At 44.0% G+C, this 14,658-nt stretch overlaps 1 protein-coding gene across 2 annotated transcripts in view; it reads left to right on the forward strand.

Annotated features, from left to right (window-relative positions):
- LOC106611225 (neuronal PAS domain-containing protein 3) overlaps window positions 1–14,658 on the forward strand; it is a 478,408-nt gene that overhangs the window by 297,142 nt on the left and 166,608 nt on the right. For both annotated transcript variants that reach the window (XM_014211204.2, XM_014211210.2), the window contains one exon: window positions 5,679–5,761. In XM_014211204.2, the coding sequence (XP_014066679.2) occupies window positions 5,679–5,761 (83 nt within the window). The remainder of the gene's footprint in view (window positions 1–5,678; window positions 5,762–14,658) is intronic.

Below are 14,658 nucleotides of genomic sequence, written 5' to 3' on the forward strand. Positions count from 1 at the left end.
CCATTGTGTGTGTAGTTTGCATTTGACACACAGTGTCCACAGTTTCCACACCACAGGATGGATCCCCACAGTGAGACCTTTGACAGCCTGATGAATTAGGCCTGACATGAGCCAAAATGGCTGTCCTCTGTGGCAGCTGCCAGTTGAGCATCTACACTCTGTTAATTGAATTGGCAATTTGTGGAGCAGTACCTGCCCCAGAGTCTTTGGTGGAGCCGGAGATGCCATTTAGCCCTGCTCTAATCTAGAAACTAGGGAATAAGGAATGCTAAGCTTCCCAATAAATGACTGCAGATTTGAAATGACAGCCCTGTTGCAATTTTCAATGAAATGATAAATAAATTAATAATAGCAATAATGTTGACTTATAAAACTGAAAGTTAAATTGACTTGTGATAATGGCGCCGGCGGGGATGGCTGCTGTTTTATGGGCTCCTAACCAACTGTGCTCTCAATCGCACTCCACACTGCCCTTTCCAACCTGGACAAAAGTAACACCTACGTGAGAATGCTGTTCATTGACTACAGCTCAGTGTTCAACAGCATAGTACCTACCAAGCGCATCACTAAACTAAGGACCCTGGGACTAAACACCTCCCTCTGCAAATGGATCCTGGACTTCCTGATGGGCCTCCCCCAGGTGGTAAAGATAGGCAACAACACATCTGCCACGCTAATCCTCAACACTGGGGCCCCTCAGGGGTGCGTGCTTAGTACCCTCCTGTACTCCCTGTTCACCCACGACTGCATGGCCAAGCACGACTCCAACACCATCATTCAATTTGCTGATGACACAACAGAGGTAGGCCTGATCACCCACAATGATGAGAAAGCCTATAGGGAGGTCAGAGACCTGGCAGTGAGGTGCCAGGACAACAACCTCTCCCTCAATGTGAGCAAGACAAAGGAGCTGATTGTGGACTATAGGAAAAGGAGGGCCAAACAGGCCTCCATTAACATCGACGGGGCTGTAGTGGAGCGGGTCAAGAGTTTCAATTTCCTTGGTGTCCACATCACCAACAAACTATCATGGTCCAAACACACAAAGACAGTTGTGAAGAGGGCATGACACCACATTTTCCCCTCAGGAGACTGAAAAGATTTGGCATGGGTCCCCAGATCCTCAAAAAGTTCTACAGCTGCACCATCGAGTGCATTCTGACCGGTTGCATCATCGCCTGGTATGGCTACTGCTCGGCATCTGACCATAAGGCGGTACAGTGTGTAGTGCGTACGGCCCAGTACATCACTGGGGCCAAGCTTCCTGCCATCCAGGACCTATATACTAGGCGGTGTCAGAGGAAGGCCCAAAAAATTGTTAAAGACTCCAGTCACCCAAGTCATAAACTGTTCTCTCTGCTACCGCACGGCAAGTGATACTGGAGTGCCAAGTCTAGGACCAAAAGGCTCCTTAACAGCTTCTACCCCCAAGCCATAAGACTGCTGAACAATTAATCAACTGGCTACCCGGACTATTTACATTGACTCATTATTCTTCTGTAATTTTCTTGTGTAACTTTTTGATTGTATGATTCTTTAGTATATTTAGTAAATATTTTCTTAACTCTATTTCTTGAACTGCATTGTTGGTTAAGGGCTTGTAAGTAAGCATTTCACGGTAAGGTCTACACCTGTTGTATTCAGCGCATGTGACAAATAAAATTTGATTTGATTTGACTTTCAAATAGCACTGCGGTTCAGAAATTGCCACTGTACTGAGAATCAAATTGTAGTAAATAGCAATCTTGAAACCAAAAGCTGTTTGTGACATGGTTGCATTAAACAGCCGACCTTAAACATTGAGAGTGGTGAATAGAAACTGATTTTTTCACATCATAAAGCTGCATTAGTTTAAATTAAGGAAGGTTTTCACCCTGATTTGCATGCACACACAGTTAGTTTGAATTTGTATTCTGAGTTAATGCTGTTTTTGCCATTCCGCTAGAGAGAACATTTAATAACTTTCAGTAACAATGTCAGTTGTTGTTATATGTAGCTAGTGCTAAGTCTATCAGATTTTGTTTGTTTTCTATTTCAGCAAATGGTAGAGCAGAGATTTCTCAAGCAAAGGTTAAACTATGCTATGCATTACTTATTGTCTCAGCATGATTTGAATACAGTTTTTCATAATGTTCTTCCTCTGGTGTGTGAATAGTGTATGAATATAGTGGTGATATACTTAATACTTATTAGTCAGCCCTTAAAAAGAAAAAGCCCCCAATTTAAACATAAGTACATTAGCACAGGTTTCAAAGTGATGTTTTTACAGTTACACTACCCTTAGGTTAAATGCAGAAGACACATTTCAGTTGAATGCATTAAGTTGTACAACTGACTAGGTATCCCCCTTTCCCTTTCCTTCAGGATTTTGGCAATGAAGCCCTTTATCTACTTCCCCAGAGTCAGATGAACTTGAGGATACCATTTTTATGTCTCTGCTTGCAATTTCAAGGAAGTTGCAAACGAGCGTTAAGCGCAATTGCTAACTAGAGTTGGTAACTGCTAGCATGCTAGGAGATACCATAGACATCCAGTCATTGCACTAATGCTAGTTAGCATTGGCTCACAAAATTCCTCTAACTTCCTTCTTACTGGATGCAGAGACATACAAATGGTATCCATGGGTTTGTCTGCCTCTGGGGAAGTAGATAAAGGGCATCATTGCCAAAATCCCAAAGTATCGCTTTAAATATTGAAACGGGGGAAAGTAATGTCAAAATTGACCTTGTTAAGCTGCATTTATGAACCGGAAAAATCGAATGGAAAACGTAATGGAATCACTGTCTCCAGCTGTTGTATACCTTTATTAACCAGTCTACTGTGTGGATTGAGCCAAATTTAGACTAGATTGCCGCCACAATAATTGGCCTCCTGGACTGTGTGTGTGTGTGTGTGTGTGTGTGTGTGTGTGTGTGTGTGTGTGTGTGTGTGTGTGTGTGTGTGTGTGTGTGTGTGTGTGTGTGTGTGTGTGTGTGTGTGTGTGTGTGTGTACATTGTGTGTGAGACAGGGACAGTCAGACACAGTAGTCGGAAGTTGATTGGCCATCTGCACCCAAGGCGCTGCTCTGAATTGCTAATGTTTGTGTGTTATTAAGAACTGTGAAGGAGCTGTTGGCAGGAAGAGGGGCTTCAAGGTGGCCGCAGTCCTCCCCCAATGGTTCCAGTTTAACATTTTTACATCTTTATTATAAAATATTAACCATGTATAGTTTCCAGTTTTCAAAAGATCCCCAAGAGCAATCTGTCACTTATTTTCCAGGGCTCTTTTAGCTAGGGAGAGAGCCCTGTCTGACTGTGTAATGATGAGGACCATTGTAGAGGATAAATAATGATTTCCTCCACTCTGTCGGCCAGGATATAAAGATGATAATTGAAGTTGGTCAAGTGTGCTTTGATCTGTGATATTTCTGCTCTGTTCTACATGAACTGCCTGTTTGAAACAACAGATGGTCGGGTGTGTGAGTGCTGGGTAGTGGATCTATGCTGGGTAACAGTGTGTGTGTGTGTGTGTGTGTGTGTGTGTGTGTGTGTGTGTGTGTGTGTGTGTGTGTGTGTGTGTGTGTGTGAGGCCACAGTCTAGGGCTCCTAGAGGTGGACTGGGTTCTAGCTCCCCCTGCTCTGTCTGTCTGTCTGTCTGTCTGTCTGTCTGTCTGTCTGTCTGTCTGTCTGTCTGTCTGTCTGTCTGTCTGTCTGTCTGTCTGTCTGTCTGTCTGTCTGTCTGTCTGTCTGTCTGTACGTTTGTCTTTCCGGGTTCTGGAACGGTCTGTTCAGAGTTGTTCTGCCTGCCAATGCTTCATGTCTTGTTTGTATCCTCCCCTACCGTGCCAGAGTACAGTCTGTGTGCGTGACGGTGTGTGTGCCTGCCTGTATGATTATTTGTGTATGTGTGTGTGTATTTGTGTGTGTGTGTGTGTGTGTGTGTGTGTGTGTGTGTGTGTGTGTGTGTGTGTGTGTGTGTGTGTGTGTGTGTGTGTGTGTGTGTGTGTGTGTGTGTGTGTGTGTATTTGTGTGTGTGTATGTATCCAGTGCATGTTGTTTGGCATTGGCCCCACTCCTCAGGGAGGGAAAGGGATAAATGCTTACAACATAACTGGAGGGGGAGAAGTGTGATTACCATGTCTGGCCTAGAACACGGAATGCAGTGAAGGACAGAGGCCCCTCATTGTGCAATGGGTTCCCCCCTCACATCCACCTGGGACCTGGCCTCTGACTCTAACCCGCTCCCCTGGCTTCTTCCCCGAGGAGGCCTGTTTGCTCCTGCTCTTTGAGAGTCTTTAATGGCCTTTCAATGTTTATATTACATCATTAATTGCCCTTAATTCAGCAACATTACCCCAACGCCTGGCTAAGCTCTGAAAATTAAGTACAGAGCACATTGTTATAAAATTCCCCATAATGAGATCTGGTGGGACAAGGTCTGTTAAGTTTGAATGTACCATAGGCCATTTTTTAGCAGTAACGGGTAGCATGGTGCATCTCCTTACTTTTTAAGCTGGGAGTCTTGAAAAAATGCCCTAAGGGCACAGTCTTCTGGTTCGTCTGCTCTGAGGCTGAATCAATGGAATGATGTAATCCCTCATTTAGAAATAAGACTTTGTACCAGTCAGCGAATCATTGAATATGCAGGCTGGTTGCACTTGATAATAGCCTTGTACTGTTTGAGTTGAGCCCTTTGGTTAGCATTGCTACAGTACTTATTACTATAGGTCGATGATGAGGTCGATGATGTCAGCTGTTTTATCATTACAGCTGTTTAGCTGTTTGCTATTGGTTCTCACTACCCTAGCAACATTTTTCACAATGTATTTGCGTGTGTACTTCACTGTAGATATGTACTGTATCTGTTGCTTGCCTCTCTAGCTACTTTTATGTATTACACAGTGATATATGTGCATACAAACCCAGTCAGTCTAACCTCCGCCCACCAGGTGTGAGTGTGTGTGTGTGTGTGTGTGTGTGTGTGTGTGTGTGTGTGTGTGTGTGTGTGTGTGTGTGTGTGTGTGTGTGTGTGTGTGTGTGTGTGTGTGTTAGGGCTCCACGATATGTGCTGAAATGTTGTGTTATTTGCAATTTATGTTGCGATTGCGATATAGATCAAAACACTTGGGTGAACTGTATTAATCATAGACATAGAATGACTTCTATTAAGTGGAAAGCAGCATTGTTCTTGTTTGGAAGAATCGATTGACTACATTTGAACAGCATGTAAACGTATAGGGAATCCAACAGCAAGGACGAGGAACTGCGCAGCTTGAGTGACAAGGGGCGGGGCTTGTTGTGTGTGGGAAGCAGCCGCAAGAGGATAAAAAATTGATCAAACTATAAAAACTGACATTTCATGTGGTTTAGATGCATTTCAAAATATTGCATGCGATATGGATCCCTCCCGATATGAATATTGCACATGTTTGTATTATGATTTTGATGTGAATTTGATTAACTGCGCAGCCCTAGTGTGTGTGTGTGTGTGCATGCTTGTTAGTGTGTGTGTGTGTGTGTGTGTGTGTGTGTGTGTGTGTGTGTGTGTGTGTGTGTGTGTGTGTGTGTGTGTGTGTGTGTGTGTGTGTGTGTGTGTGTGTGTGTGTGTGTGTGTGTGTGTGTGTGTGTGTGTCTCATGCCTGCCCAGTCTGTCTGTCTCACCGTGGCTCTGTCTGTTCTGTTTTATTGTGTGTGTGCAGCTATAGGAGATCAGCGAAGGAGGACTCCCAGTGCGGTAGCCTCAGAGATCTTCGAGCCACACCTCGGGAGCCACATATTGCAGGTAGGATGAGATGAGAACACACAGGCACGATCACCCCATCTAACAGACCTGGTATTATCTCTATTGTACAGTTACTTGGGTTACAATATTGTGGTGATTTCCTGTGGTTGGAGGATTCCCAGATGTTCTGCTTATTCCCTCCTGATTTCTGGAAAGCCAGGGACTTTAGAAAACCCTAACAGCATAGTAACTCAACTCCCCAGACTATTCACATGGTATATTACTGACATCTGTTGATATCTTTCTTTTCTTCATGGACCAACAAAATGATTCAAAGAAACTGACACTAAGGAAAAGCTTTTATCCAAAGTGACATACAGTACAGTGAGTGAAAACAGTCCATTTATAGTATGTGTATGTGATCCCTCTGGGAATTGAACCAACAACCTTGGCATAGCTGGCGCCATGCTCTTACAATACCAACTGAGACACACAGGATCAACGTTTTGAACTTTTAGCATTTCTTGAACATACAATCTTTTATAGCATACAGAAATGTTTCATCCATAAAAATGTTACATTTGGAAAATCCATCCTTAATATTTATAAAATACTTAATACTCAGTAATGATATATTCACATTCTAGTTTCTTATGTAATCTAGGCCTGTACCTTATTTGATGTAATGTAGAACTAGATTTTTATTGCAGTAAAGTTGAATTATTAAATGGAATGAGGAAACTAGGATTATGGTTAACCCTGTTAGTCCTGAGGGTATTTAGCATTTATCTTTTTACTGCTGCTTATTTCTGTAGATACAGTTGAAGTCAGAAGTTTACATACACTTAGGTTGGAGTCATTAAAACTCGTTTTTCAACCACCCCACACATTTCTTGTTTACAAACTATAGTTTTGGCAAGTTGGTTAGGACATCTACTTTGTGCATGACACAAGTAATTTTTCCAACAATTGTTTACAGACAGATTATTTCACTTATAATTCACTTTATCACAATTCCAGTGGGTCAGAAGTTTACATACACTAAGTTGACTGTGCCTTTAAACATCTTGGAAAATTCCAGAAAATGATGGCATGGCTTTAGAAGCTTCTGATAGGCTAATTGACATCATTTGAGTCAATTGGAGGTGTACCTGTGGATGTATTTCAAGGCCTACCTTCAAACTCAGTGCCTCTTTGCTTGGCATCCTGGGAAAACCAAAATAAATCAGCCAAGACCACAGAAAAGAAATTGAAGACCTCCACAAGTCTGGTTCATGCTTGGGAGCAATTCCCAAACGCCTGAAGGTACCACATTCATCTGTACAAACAATAGTGCGCAAGTATAAACACCATGGGACCACACAGCCGTCATACCACTCAGGAAGGAGACGCGTTCTGTCTCCTAGAGATGAACGTACTTTGACTCAAAAATTGCAAATCAATCCCAGAACAACAGCAAAGGACCCTGTGAAGATGCTGGAGGAAACCGGTACAAAAGTATCTATATCCACAGTAAAACGAGTCCTATATCGACATAACCTGAAAGCCTGCTCAGCAAGGAAGAAGCCTCTGCTCCAAAACCTCCATAAAAAAGCCAGACTATGGTTTGCAATTGCACATGGGGACAAAGATTGTACTTTTTGGAGAAATGGTTTGATGAAACAAAAATAGAACTGTTTGGCCATAATGACCATCGTTATGTTTGGAGGAAAAAGGGGGAGCCGAAGAACACCATCCCAACCATGAAGCACAGGGGTGGCAGCATCATGTTGTCGGGGTGCTTTGCTGCAGGAGAGACTGGTGCACTTCCCAAAATAGATGGCTACATGAGGGAGGAAAATTATGTGGATATATTGAAGCCACATCTCAAGACATCAGTCAGGAAGTTAAAGCTTGGTTGGAAATGGGTTTTCCAAATGGACAATGACCCCAAGCATATTTCCAAAGTTGTGGCAAAATGGCTTAAGGACAACAAAGTCAAGGTATTAGAGTGGCCATCACAAAGCCCTGACCTCAATCGTATAGAAAATTTGTGGGCAGAACTGAAAAAGCGTGTGCGAGCAAGGAGGCCTACAAACCTGGCTCAGTTACACCAGCTCTGTCAAGAGGAATGGGCCAAAATTCACCCAACTTATTGTGGGAAGCTTGTGGGAGGCTACCCGAAACGTTTGACCCAAGTGAAACAATTTAAAGGTAATGCTACCAAATACTAATTGAGTGTATGTAAACTTCTGACCCGCTGAGAATGTGATGAAATAAATAAAAGCTGAAATAAATCATTCTCTCTACTATTATTCTGACATTTCACATTCTTAAAATAAAGTGGTGATCCTAACTGATCTAAGACAGGGAATTCTTACTAGCATTAAATGTCAGGAATTGTGAAAAACTGAGTTTAAATGTAGTTGGCTAAGGTGTATGCAAACTTCCGACTCCAAAATATTAGCCCAAAGGTTTGCTTTGAATCAGTAAAGCAAGAAACATAATTTGATACTACAGCTGATATAGAAAGTGTAAGCTGGTAACCACGCTGACTGTTGGGAGTTGTAGATCATCTAGCTATCTTAGTTGTTCTTGTTATCTACATTTTAACCTGGACTGCCACAATATCCGTATCATGTTATTCAATGCATTTTATTCAAATAGGCACACAGAAATTGCAGTAGCTCATTATATTTCTTAAGTTAATTGATAAAATATATATAAAAAATGTCCTTCAGGTCACGTATCTTATCCAGTGTGGTGCTCCCTCCCAGCATCCTATAGTGAATAGTGGGTTCTCATGCAGGAAGTGAACACAAATAATAAGAGGTTGCAGCAGAGACGCTGTCACCTGTAGTCCCCTGAGAACACAGTGACAGCCATATGCAGCAGGTCTGTTCCCTATTAAACATGGACTGAATTGAAAGTGACGTCTTCCTGCGTTTACCTAAGATCCCCAGGTTTAGTGAGTTTGAAAGAAAGAGGAGGGAGGAAGATGTTTCCCGTATGGTAAATAAATGCAGTGAACAACCTTGATTTCAATATTGATTTAACTGACAGAAACGGCAACTGATGTCTATGATACTGTATGTGTAGGATGTTGATATTTGTAATCTGGCTATGCATTTTTTTTATTGCATCTGAGGGTATCAATAAAGTTGTATTGAATTTAATTGAAACTCGCAACGGTCACCCACTGACTAGCCTTCGTTTTAAAACGTCACTGAACTGGGTTGTCCATGTTACTGTGACGCAGCGTCACGGCAGTAGCCCCCTCTCACGATAAGCGAACACTTTCCCTGCGACAGGTTAAGTGTCTGACAAGAAAGCGGAAATATATAATTAACATCAATCGCAGGCTGGAAGTCTGTCGAGGCGTGGCCTTTTCAAGGAAGGACTTGTTCCTGGCAAATTGTCCCCATTAATCTTCTGCTTAATTGATTGTGAAAAGTTTTAGGATGACATTTAAAAAAAGCATGCACGGCCGGTGATTGATTTGGAGAAAATGAACTAATAATGAATGCAAGGCAGTCATCACTTGTTGAGCACAGCGGCTAATTTTCGACAGATTAGACTGGGTTTGATAGTGCTTAATAAAGAGGATGGTTTGATGAGCTCCTCTCTGCTCTACACTACCTGCCTGTCTTGCCGCTCAGGGCCTGACCAGTGCTCATTACTCCGAGTGACTATGGCTCTGCCTAATCAAAAGCACTAGTGGTCCCTTTGATCTTTTCTCCCTTACAATTCTACTTAACTCAAACTATTGCAATGACAACAGTCGAAACTGTTCAAACACTTATACAGTAGAATGTGTAATCAGGCCTCCCGAGTGACGCAGCGATCACTAGTTGAGGCGTCACTACAGACCCGGGTTCGATCCCATGCTGTGTCACAACCAGCTGTGACTAGGAGATCCATAAGGTGGGGCACAATTGGCCCACCTTCGTCTGGGTTAGGGAAGGGTTTGGCCGGCCGGGATTTCCTTGTCCCATCACGCTCTAGTGACTCCTTGTGGCGGGCTGGGCGCCTGCAAGCTGACTCTGGTCACCAGCTGGACAGTATTTCTTCCGACACATTGGTGCGGCTGGCTTCTGGGTTAAGCGAGCAGTGTGTCAAGAAGCAGTGCGGCTTGGCAGGGTCCTGTTTCGGAGGACGCATGACTCTCGACCTTCGCCTCTCCTGAGTCCGTAGGGGAGTTGCAGCAATTGGACAAGACTGTAACTACCAATTCGATATCACTAAAAATGTAAAATAAAAAATATATATATTAAAGAATGTGTAACCACTTCATTTAAGAAATTTTTAAAATGGTAACACTTTTTTTTTTACAGCCCTGTTTCAGCATGTATTTACTTACACAGTCTATGTAGTAATAGAAAAGTACATGACAATAACAGTTATTACAATGATAAATAAAATATATTCAGCTATGACCCATTTGTCTGGTTGAGAAGTGCACCTGTGCCCTACACGTCTATTACCAGGAGGCATGCCTGTCAGAGCAGTAGGAACAGTGACAGCCCTAGCAGCACTGGTTGGGTTGGGTTGCTGTTTAATCTGACAGAGTGAGTGTAAATGTCCCCCGGCACTGTGCCTGCCTCCTGTCTGGACCTAGTCATGTGACACAGGATTAATCCTGCCCTGTGTGTGTGAGAATGGGGCCGGGTTAAGAGCTCTGGGGAGCTCAGGCAGTTCCCTCTCATTGTGTCCTGGTCCCCAGCTAGCCGCTACCATGGCTGCTTTATGCTGCACGCTTCTTTGACTGAACCAGTTGACCTGGGAACGGGGCTGCATTCAAGCAAGTCTTCTGTGGCCTTTTTCTTTTCAGGCCCAAATACATTGAATACGTTTACGACGAGTTTTGTCAACCCAGATAATCAATTAACTGATTTAATATGCGGAGATCAGCAGAGGTTGGCAGCTGCCACTGTCTTCGTGGTGGAAGGAAGCCCTTTGCTTTTTTTCTCCGTCCCCTCTACCCCTGTGTCACATCACTCACACTCAGACGTTACAGAGGACATTGGGTGCAATTGCTGCCGTGGATTATTTTTTTTAATGTATTTTTTCACTCTGGTAACAAATGGGAACTATTCACCAAGGTAGTGAGGTACAGTAGCTCCATAGTCATGCTGCCGAAACAGATAGACAGACCCACAGGGACTAATCGGGGGGTAGAGCTTGAGCTTGTTGATAGAAGGTGTGTGTAGCTATAGAAGGCTGGGTTAGGGTGCATGTTTTTACCTGTAACCTAGAGGGAGCCCTGTGTGTTAAGGTGCTTGTTTTTACCTGTAACCTAGAGGGAGCCCTGTGTGTTAAGGTGCTTGTTTTTACCTGTAACCTAGAGGGAGCCCTGTGTGATAAGGTGCTTGTTTTTACCTGTAACCTAGAGGGAGCCCTGTGTGTTAAGGTGCTTGTTTTTACCTGTAACCTAGAGGGAGCCCTGTGTGTTAAGGTGCTTGTTTTTACCTGTAACCTAGAGGGAGCCCTGTGTGTTAAGGTGCTTGTTTTTACCTGTAACCTAGAGGGAGCCCTGTGTGTTAAGGTGCTTGTTTTTACCTGTAACCTAGAGGGAGCCCTGTGTGTTAAGGTGCTTGTTTTTACCTGTAACCTAGAGGGAGCCCTGTGTGATAAGGTGCTTGTTTTTACCTGTAACCTAGAGGGAGCCCTGTGTGTTAAGGTGCTTGTTTTTACCTGTAACCTAGAGGGAGCCCTGTGTGTTAAGGTGCTTGTTTTTACCTGTAACCTAGAGGGAGCCCTGTGTGATAAGGTGCTTGTTTTTACCTGTAACCTAGAGGGAGCCCTGTGTGTTAAGGTGCTTGTTTTTACCTGTAACCTAGAGGGAGCCCTGTGTGTTAAGGTGCTTGTTTTTACCTGTAACCTAGAGGGAGCCCTGTGTGTTAAGGTGCTTGTTTTTACCTGTAACCTAGAGGGAGCCCTGTGTGTTAGGGTGCTTGTTTTTACCTGTAACCTAGAGGGAGCCCTGTGTGTTAAGGTGCTTGTTTTTACCTGTAACCTAGAGGGAGCCCTGTGTGATAAGGTGCTTGTTTTTACCTGTAACCTAGAGGGAGCCCTGTGTGTTAAGGTCATTAACCGCAATGGGTTGATCAACTGGGGTGGTGGGTGCAAGAAATCTCTCGCCACACTAAATAATAGGATTTAGATCACTGACCTGTAATAATTTTGCATTATATATATTATTTAAATATGGGTTACTTTGATAAAGCATGATAAAAGGACTCAGCTGCCAATGAAGGACAAATGTCTGGTGTGGGACAGAGTCAGGGGGTAGAGGTTGGATGGATGCCTCTCTCTCTCTCTCCCCCTCTCTCTCTCCCTCTCTCTCTCTCTCTCTCTCTCTCTCTCTCTCTCTCTCTCTCTCTCTCTCTCTCTCTCTCTCTCTCTCTCTCTCTCTCTCTCTCTCCTCTCTCTCTCCTCTCTCTCTCCCCCTCTCTCTCTCTCTCTCTCTCTCTCTCTCTCCCCCTCTCTCTCTCTCTCTCTCTCTCTCTCTCTCTCTCTCTCTCTCTCTCTCTCTCTCTCTCTCTCTCTCTCTCTCTCTCTCTCTCTCTCTCTCTCTCTCTCTCTCTCTCTCTCTCTCTCTCTCTCTCTCTCTCTCTCTCTCTCTCTCTCTCTCTCTCTCTCTCTCTCTCTCTCTCTCTCTCCCTCTCTCTCTCTCTCTCCCCTCTCTCTCTCTCTCTCTCTCTCTGTGTCTCTCTGTCTCTGTCTCTTGCTCTGTCCCTCTCTTTGTCTCTCTCTCTCTCTCTGTCTCTTGCTCTGTCTCTCTCTATGTCTCTCTCTATCTCTCTCTGTCTTTCTGTCACTTGCTCTGTCTCTCTCTTTGTCTCACTCGTTGTCTCTGTCTTTCTCTCTGATCTATATTGCTGCATAGAGTTGGTAGTTTAATTAGACAGTAGTTTACCTCAGAGCCTCAGAAAGTGAATATTTCTGGTCACGCAAGTGAAGGAGGCACCCTTCTGCCCTGACCTTTACCGCCCTCAGGACTCCCCCTCTGTCCTTCCCCTCAATGCTCTCTGTTCAGTCACCTTGACTCTGAATGAGTCATCACACTATGACTTCATCCCAAAACAGATCTGTCTCTCTTGTTGTCTGCTCTGTTGTCTGTTCCGGGCTTCCAAATAGTGTGTGACGGAATGTGAAGAATTGACTCTCTTTTGAAACAGTGATCATCATTGCTTGTGGGTAGTAGCACTCTCACTTCTTTAAAGGACATGAGGGCATACATGCAGAAACGTAATGCAGAAAAGTTTTGTGTACTCTATATGCAAAAATGGCTCTTTGTTGGGAGTTATTAAAAGAAGCAGTGTTTGATGTCTTTTTAAATGATAGAGAATCAACAGCATGTGAGGCAGAGCGTAGTGACCGCCAGACTAATTACAGAAAGGCTGTTGTGAAGAGTAGAAAGACGCCCAGCTTCTGTCAGCACCTGTGGAGCGCAAGGGGAACAGGACACCCAACACACCTTAATATGCCACACATCTTAAGGTCCCACACACAAATATTTCATCTTGACTTCTCTTCTGTGGTTGTATTTTCTCTCACTCTTTGTTTGTTTAGCTTTGTAGCGTTTGTTGTTTTCAGCGAGTCAGACTTGTGTGATAATGGGGCTCTGTTTCAAAAAGCCCTTGGTTCTCAAACCCCTTCAATCTCCACACCGGCGGAAGCAGAGAAAGACGTCTGTTTTAGAAATGACAGCTGTTACATTTGCATAACATCAAGGAGGAGCCAGGCTGTGGGTTTGAGGCCCGTCTGTGTGCAGCTGTCACAAGTTGTAATCGCAGGTTGATTTGTGGCCGGTAACAAAATCAGCATCATGGCTCTATGCCTCTGTTGTTGTTGAGCAGTTGGTGACAACAGTTCTGGTTTGTAGGCCTACTTAGAGGGGAATGGAGCCATTTTTCTCCTCCTCCTCCCAGTGCCACAGACAGATCCAGGATCCCCCCTACACTCCTCTTCCCCTCCCCTCCCCTCCTCTTCTCTCCTCTCCTCTCCTCCCCTCCCCTCCACTCCCCTCCACTCCTCTTCTCTCCTCTCCTCCCCTCCCCTCCACTCCTCTTCTCTCCTCCTCTCCTCTCCACAGATTATTCAGAACTGCTCTGTCTATCACTTCTCTGTCTATTGATCGCGGTTCGTACGACCCATTGTTCCTCTTGTTGGGAAGGGATAAAGCCAGAGGTTAATTGGGAAAGTCCTGAAGCTGGCCTTTGTGCTCTGGTCTGCCCCCCAGACAAAACAGTCTAGGAATGTGAGCCATTACAACATGCCCAGGCAGCTCCACTGTGCTTCTGTCAGACCCACCACAGATGTATACTGCTTCTCTATGGTGGGAGCAGTCCTAGAGGTAGCACCATCCATTCTATCCCCAGCACTACCAATGTTAACTAAGACTGCAGTGCAGACTGTCTCTACTTGCTACCTGTCACGTTGTCATATAAAGACTCTGTTGTTGTCTTTTCGTAGGCCACCAGGGTCTGAGCAATAGGCATTCATTTCACTTTAATTGCAGGTGGCCATGGCACAGCTGTGTAACAACGTTTTAATCGTGATCAGTTTACGATAAAAGTACATTATTTAGTGAGTTTTGGCAAATTTCCATGTCAACCAACCATACACAAATTGCATGGATTTTTATCTGCCATGGATATATTTATCAGTGATCAAAATAAGTATTTTTCAGAAATCCACGTATAGCACTGTCTGTTGGTAGAAAGGCAGGTCTGATGTTTCACTCTCTCTCTGCAGTGTAAAGGGTCAGCACTCCAAGCTTTTATCTCTCCTCGTTGAAAGCCGCTGTCTCCCATACTTGATAGTTATCCTTTTGTTTACTAATGTGCTGTTGAAAGCAAACATGTCAGAACCCTTCTTGCTGTGGTTCACTACCTTGCATAACGTAATGGGAGGGAAATTTACATACTCTCTCTCACACACACAAGCACACACACACACACACACACACACAC

This window comes from Salmo salar, chromosome ssa09, assembly GCF_905237065.1.
Source record: "Salmo salar chromosome ssa09, Ssal_v3.1, whole genome shotgun sequence".
In the NCBI taxonomy this organism is placed as follows: Eukaryota; Metazoa; Chordata; class Actinopteri; order Salmoniformes; family Salmonidae; genus Salmo; species Salmo salar.